The sequence below is a fragment of the Cephus cinctus genome, unplaced genomic scaffold (genome assembly GCF_000341935.2).
Source record: "Cephus cinctus unplaced genomic scaffold, Ccin1 Ccin1_scaffold0013, whole genome shotgun sequence".
NCBI lineage: Eukaryota > Metazoa > Arthropoda > Insecta > Hymenoptera > Cephidae > Cephus > Cephus cinctus.
In genome coordinates, this window is record NW_014332762.1 from 1,165,854 (window position 1) to 1,173,601 (window position 7,748).

The window sequence follows — 7,748 nt, forward strand, 5'->3', positions numbered from 1 at the left end:
TTTTTTAAAAAAAAAAAAAAAAAAAAAAAAAAAAACATTACAGCATACTAGGTATCTTGTAGCAACGAAAGAACACAGCTATGATATAATTAGAAGGTTTGGTACATTCAATGTTTGGCTCAAATGAACCGAAGCAACGCACCAGGAGTCAGGTACAACTTTATAATTAGTCAGCCTGACTTTCGATCTACCATGGTAAAAGACAACTGCGAACTGTCCCGAAGGTAAATATAGCCTTTTTCATATTTCAATTAAGGAAATTGGCATAGTCGTGTATACACAGCTTGGAGGATCGTTACGCGTATTCGGCTCTCTCCCTTCGCGGTATCTGAATCCGATAACAGGGATGATCGTGAAGAGTCGTGAGCACGTGTTACAATTATCCTATGTTCTAATTACCGCAGCCTCAGCTAACTATAGTCACATAGCTACCTAGCTACATCTACTGCTGCGCCAGTCACCATGCAGGATATCTACAGGTTGTTGATTTTAACAGTAGCTGCCTATATGACGGCCAGCGCCTCTCATGGGAAGTTAATTCATTATTTTTCAATCGGACAGATTAGTTGATAAATCGATAGGAATAAATAGCATTACGATTGGCCGTTTTAATAAACTGCCTATATTCAGGCCAGTGCGAAGCAGTCTCGACAAACCCTTAATAAAATTTATAGCATATCCCTGCTAATGCACTTGACTACGACAAACCCTGCGGTATGGTCATCTGTTTTTATCATTCTTTTCGGTTCCTTATCATGCCTTATTTTGCAAATACCGCTGACGCACAGGGAATAGTCTTCCTCTTTGTCAATGGTATCCCTACTACTTGGCTAAACAAAAATATTCACTTGGTGTAGTCGCTCGCGAGCTTTACGGATCGAAAGAACAGCGGGTTCTTCTTCGCATTCGAATCGTTGTAAAAGTCAATAAACTCGTATTATCTTGTGGGATAGTACCTACGTTCAATTTACATAGTATATACGTTATGGACATAGTAGATACCTGCCTGACTATATGTATAGATATATATATAGACAACCATAGCCTAAGGGAATAGATTGTGGTGGGTATCCATGTATATATATATATATATTGGAATGTTATAAATGGAATATATAATAGTATGACTATGATAACTTTTGAGTGTTGAAGATAAGAAATTAATCGAAGAAACTGAACGAAATCTTTCCACTGTCTTCTCTTGTGGACAACCCAACCTTAGCCTCCCACCCACCTACTTTGGCCGAATAGTGATGCAGTTGAATATCTTATGGAAAGCGAGTACCGGCATCTGGCGTCGTAATGTCCTGCCAAGTCGTATTACTTCAATTTTCTACGTCGCACGACATCCGCGATGACGTCATTATGCACTCCGTCGAACCGCGGAGTAATGACATCATTAATCATTTTGGGTTGATGCGACCTAGCCTAGTGTATAACTCTGTAGGTATAGGTATATAAATGTATACTATATATTCATGCGAGCCGAATTGAATTTACTTTTTTTGGCTTCGTATGATTTCGTTTTTCAAGAAGGAGAGAGCGAGAGCAAGGTATGTTTAAGAAGAAAGAAAGATGGCTGCATTATTTTCTTTTTTCTCTTCTTTTTTTACTTTTCCAATTCTCCATTTCGATCCCAGACGTTTGATCCTTTCGTGGAGATTTCTTTCATATCGTTCAAGCTCTCCTTTTCTTTTCTCATTCACACACGTATTCTTACACATATCGTGGCCTTCGTCTGATTCACTCACATACTCGGGTATGCTCAATGCCCATACGTGGATTACTCTCTCTCGACTTTTTCCAATCCTTACACGAGCTCTATTTTGGCACTCTAGGACTTTTCAACATTGGATTCACAAAGGTAAATTTTATATTTTACCACTGACAAAACATGTATCCCCACTTTATAATGGCGGCTGAGGAATATATACTTGACAAGGTTACATATTCCTCACACGGTTTCATACGCCTACATATGCTGATGGGCCAGATCAAAGTCAATGTTATTGCCGCCTGTATCGTGAGACTCGTAGGAATAAAAGGGAGACAAAGCGCAAATACCCTAAAGCCTGTACACTAATTTTAAACAGAACAGACGATTTTTCTTGGCAAAAGATTGTTCTTTTTATCACCAACCGTACCAGTTGACGAATCCATTAACAAAATCCACAGCAAACGTCTCTGTTAATGGAGCATGTCGAGACCAAAAAAAAAAAATTATTTTTCCTTTTTTTTTTGCCCCTCATAGAATTTCAGATGTCTTTTTTGAGTCTTCTGGGAAATTTTAATAAATTTTTTTTTCACCCAACATCACGTTTAACGACACTGGTTGTATGGTTCTTTTTTTGCTTTACTCCTTCACCGCTTCCCTCTCTCTCTCTCTCTCTCTCACGCTTTATCGAGATTTCGAACGAATACCGAACCCTAGGAAATTCTCGCGTGTCTCGCGTCGATACGTGCCTTTTACCGAGTGAACAATGAATGCAAGGCACACGTACCTTACGACCCGCCGAATATTCTCTCTCCCTCTTAAGAAAACTACCCCATTAGAACGAAGCCGTCGTATCGAACTATGAAAAAGAAAAGGAAAAGCTGCCAAAGAATAGCGAGAGAGAGAGAGAGCGAGACGGTATAATAAGAGTATTCGCGAGAAAGAAGAACAGATAGTAGCAGAGTGTGTTTTTACGATCGCGTTGCCTCGTCAGACAGCGTGGTACTCTGGACTTTTCTCATTTCGCGGGATCCTCTTCTTTCTTTCTCTCCTTATCATACCCACCTACCGTAAGATACTATCTCGAGCCGAGGATCAATTTATTATTAACACACACACACAGTATACATATAAGACTGAAAATAAACTTACTGTCCTTGACGCACAAAGCCCCAATAATCCAGAGCGGAAATAGGGGCACGAGAATTTTCAAGTGTCTGGTATTCGAGTCGCACCGTAAATTCGTAAGGTAGAATTTAAAGTAAATCATGATCATTGCACGTTCGTCGCTAACACGATCATATCAATGCACCCACGATGATACGAGTCGTTGATCACAAACGGCGATTAACTACCGCGTCGAGACTCTACCCGGTTGACCCGGCTGTTAATCGTCCGAACGCATCGAAATCCTGCCGCTCATTATTTTTCACCGCGATAAATAAAAGTTCGACCAATGGACATTCACCGTATCACCAGTTAACACGTAGATTATCTTGCCGGGTTTAAACCGATCGACGCGCTAATAATTGTCATTGTATTTCAAAGGAGAAACCTCGAATACATTCTGCCAGCGAGCGAAGTGCCTTCGCGTGTTACTTCTCCGGCAGCAGCCAGACGCCGACGAGGAGCTTCGCGACTCTACCTGTCTTCTCCCGTGTGCCGGCTGTCACCTCTGACACCGGGTAACACACCACCTACACTATGACCCGTATCACGCATCACCCCAGCTCGAGTTCCCGTGGAACATTTTTTTTCCGCGTTTAACACCGAAATGCAGCCGCCATCGGCCAGATTTCACTCTGCCGTCACGTCGATCGAAAAGAGCAGAATACGCGCGCGCACGCTTTACCTCGCATGCGTATTGAACGCCGTATAATGCCCAACGTCCTGAGGAAATTCTTGAAAAAGTGTCAGCCGCTCTCGGCTACTCTTCGTAATGTACTTTGTAGCAGCCTTGGAGAAGCAGCTAGTCGAAATACTGAAAAAAAGGAAGACCATGTAAAAAGATAGGACATAGATGATAGGGAGAGGGGGAGAGAGTGGTGGGGCTGTTTTTTTTTCATTCTCCCGAACCCCCCCTCTTCTATCCCAAGAGCTCGCGTATATTTCCCAGGAACGCGAATATCATCCTGTTCATCTCGACTGTGGGTCTTACGATGTATATATATATATGTATATCTAGTATGTTTAATATACATATGTTTTTCATACAACGAATACCATGGTTGAACGTGTATTACGCGTTGAGGTGTTTCTTGAAAATTCTCAACTTTTCATTTTGAATTAATCAGTCCTTTCTGTCCAATCTTTCGTGGCTCTCGGGAGCGACGCATTTCATATCTGTATACTGGCGGATTAATTAATCGATAGGTCTGCTGGTCGGGTGGATCCTATGTGTGTACTTTAACGTATGGCAACGTGGAAATGTAATGGGATGGGAAATGTTCACGTAATACGATACAACGGTCAGATGTCCGTAGCGCTGATGTGGCTTTATGAAGTTTTCAGTGTTGGTAATGGAAAGAGCACTCTGAAATGTGGCGGAGGGGTGGGACTTTTTTATCGAAGAAATTTCACTGGAATGAACGTAACGATCGGAGGTTTGACAGGACATCCCATTGAAGCGACTGAAAAATGATCCGTGAATAGAAGACACACTGTGTATACATAGTAATTGGATGTTATCGTGATATCCAATAATAGATCGTACCACGTGTCATTGGTACCGAAATAGAAGCAAGCTGTGTTATCGTTGTCGCTTGGACCTTCAAAGCTTTGAGGACTCTGTCCGGTTTACGTGGAATTGGACAATTTTATGAATACGATTGAAGAATTTTACACGGGAAGGATTGCTCGATCTTTTTTTTTTCTTTCTCGATTTTCTCACATTTCCTTCAAACGCACGTGCGCTCTAGCGAAATTGTCGTGAACCGCTGTTATTTCCCGTTAAGGCTTTACGACATCGTGCTAACGTAACCCATCGCCAGTAATGCTGCTAGCAGTCAGGTGGTCTGAGCTATACGAAATATGAAATTTCGTTATACAAAGCCTCTGTGAATTCGACTGCGAGTAAATTTAGTTATGCACACGTAAAATGTACACTCAACCGGAACTAGTTCAGTATTGCAAATCGCTTTGGGACAATATAAAAGAAATATTTGGTGCGCGCCACGAGGAAAAGTTTCGGCACACAGGTTAGGTATGAACGGACGAATAAATTCAAAACCTGCTTGTCATTCCGATACGTGAATTCTATCGAAGATATTTCGATGCTTCCTAAATCCCATGTTTTTTTAATCTGACAAGCGGTATTTGATTTTTGACTTTCTTTTTTTTTGATCTCACAAGTACTATACACTGCACGACGTATGATCCGCGCGATCCCGTGTAAATTTGGTTTCTCAAAGTTTGTTGAAAGAATACCTTTAAATCGATCGAGAAATTATATTTAGAGGTTAGGTGACTCTTTTATATCTATTATCGTAGAGAGATGGCCTCTCGAAATTTTACTTCTTACTCGATTACACTTCCCACGTGGCTACTCGAGTTACTGCGTGGCTTTATTAACCCCCAAGACAAATATTCATGTAAATTTTCTTAGAGTCATCCAGATGAATATCAAATGGTCCATGTGCAATGGCTACTCGATAGAAACCAGCACACGTCCCGTCCACTTTCTTCGACTCTGGTATACTCGAGGAAATGGATTCTCCCCCGTCTGGTTTCACCCTCTCTTGATAGATGCCGATGCATTAATCTCCAACAGTGGCTCTCGAGAACTCTTCGGAGCGTCACTCGAGAAATTTACAGAATGCGATTAAGCGCAGCGTTACATAAGCGCGCTCGAGTAATTCTCTTTAAGACTCGACAGCCTATTATCTATTTATGATACGAACTCGTCAAAAAGATAATTCCACCTGCTTCATTTCGAGGTTACGAAGAGTCCATAAAGCCAGGTAAAAGCCCACACAAGTATATATATATCGAGGTCGAGTAAATGAGGGCTGAAGAATTTTTCAATTCATTTACAAAAAGTCTATATACCCTGTGTATATTATCTGCGCTTGATTAAACGAACAAAAGCCGTATAAAATCGACGTATCGTCAAAGCTGAAAAGAAGCCTCCGGCGAATCGTATCTGCTTCGAATTTTGTATTCGCATTATTAACTATCAATAATGACTTTTCTATGGTGAGGAGCGTGTAAAAGAGCAATTCAGAGATGAATAACAGGTGAGTCCTTTTACCTTGCTCAATACGTGGATCATTGGATCCAGTGAAAAATTCCAGACGAGATCGTTACGACAATGCGAACAGATACGTTCGTGAAAGATAATCTAGTATCAATATATTTATATATATGCCTGTACACCGTTGCTCGTATCAGTAAGTTTATCGGTTTAGGTTGTATCGAGGATGTTATATGAGAAAGACGCGACAGGCTCCAGCAAATGTATTTCTGGGTAATATACACGTACGTAAATACAGGCAAAGCTATACTGTTGACGGGGAAACAAAAAGTCCAGCTTTTCGTACTCGAGGATTTAAATAAGCAGCTGATAATGAGCCACAAAGACCGTAGAAGCGGCTTCATTAATAAACGGCTCGTGCTCTATGGGTTCGCATTGTGTGGATTTGAAGAACGGGGATTTTCATCGCCCTAGAAAAATCCATCTTCGTGTCTTCGTCGGAGAGCGAATCCGCTTTCGTTGAAGGTTCTTAACGGGAAGGAGTTTTGTCTCTCTATATATAGATATATCGGTAGGTATACGTGAGACGTGACCCTTAGGAAGGTATAAGCCTGTTAAGAAGCATTTATATACGTATACGTATGTATATTTCGTAAGAATTGTACGTTACGTATATATATATATATATATATATATATATATATGCATAGAGATTATTTCTATATTATTATTATTTGACACGAGACTAATTGTTTCTATGAAAGAAGGGTCCATTCGTGGATTCACGAAGCTAGGGACATTAATGGTCTACTGAATATCCCAGAATCTCGACGGTACAGCTCGGGCCAGTTATGCGTGACAAGCCAGCGGACCTCCTCAAGACTTAATGGGAATTATGACAGGGGCTTTAGACGTGTGCACCGAGCTGTAGAATGACGTGGGATTCTACGTTGTATCTTCACGCAGAGCAACCACTGGCTCACGTAGATTCGTGGACTTTACGTGATGTCGAAAAGTCGCGCGAGACACCACCGAGCCGCAGGGATCATATTTCTCTTTTGACTCGACGCAATTCAAGTCGGTAACATTAACGTATACGCGGGCATAAGAAAATGAAGAGAACGACTCCGACTATGACGACTCTGACATAAATATTTGTGCAGTGGCTCTGCGAGCTATAGGTACGATTTTACGGGTCCGCGGGCCTTTTTCTTTTTTAGTCAGTTCCTTGTCATTCGGATGTAGAGGGGTTGGATGAGTGGACTGAATAGTTGAATAAATGTGGGTCGACCCCTGCTAGTGAAAATAAAGCGAAAGCATTTGCCGGGATCGCTGGCTGGAAATTGAGACCCGTAGTTAGGTTTTTCATTTCGATTAATTTGTCGAAAGAAAAAAAAAAAGAAATTTGGCGCACAGGGCCAAGTCCAGCTCCTAAGGGAAGAAACGACGAACTGCCGAGCTTTGCTTCCCTCTGCGCTCACTACTGGATTTACGTCATGAGTGGAAAGCTATGTTCATTGTTTTTATACTGGCCTCATTGAGTTTTATGAAATAACACTATATAGTGTTTGGCCGTTTATTCGTCAGAGGGATGACAGACTGATGGAAGGATTGGGGGAGGATCGTACTTGATAGAAGCCCAAATCCAAAACTTGAGAAGGGAGGAAAAAAGTTGGAGGATATAAAGACAGGGTCAAGTATATACATGTACAGGGTGTCTCGCCGACGTTGCACACCTCGATTGTCACCGTTACGAAGATACGGGAAAAAGTTTCAAACAAAAGTTTTATGGTTTCGAGGGGGTCGATTTTTTGTCCGAATGATTTTTTTTTTATATTCATT

General features: G+C 41.3%; 1 protein-coding gene across 2 annotated transcripts in view; it reads right to left on the reverse strand.

Moving 5' to 3' along the window:
- The window catches only part of LOC107265136 (protein turtle homolog A), a 23,386-nt gene extending 19,850 nt beyond the window's left edge, over positions 1-3,536 (reverse strand). Inside the window, exon 1 of one of the 2 annotated variants that reach the window (XM_015734240.2) lies at positions 2,867-3,536. In XM_015734240.2, the coding sequence (XP_015589726.1) occupies positions 2,867-2,990 (124 nt within the window). In that variant the 5' untranslated portion in view covers positions 2,991-3,536. The remainder of the gene's footprint in view (positions 1-2,866) is intronic. The other variant, XM_015734255.2, reaches the window with a different exon arrangement.
- Between the last annotated feature and the right edge of the window lie 4,212 nt (positions 3,537-7,748).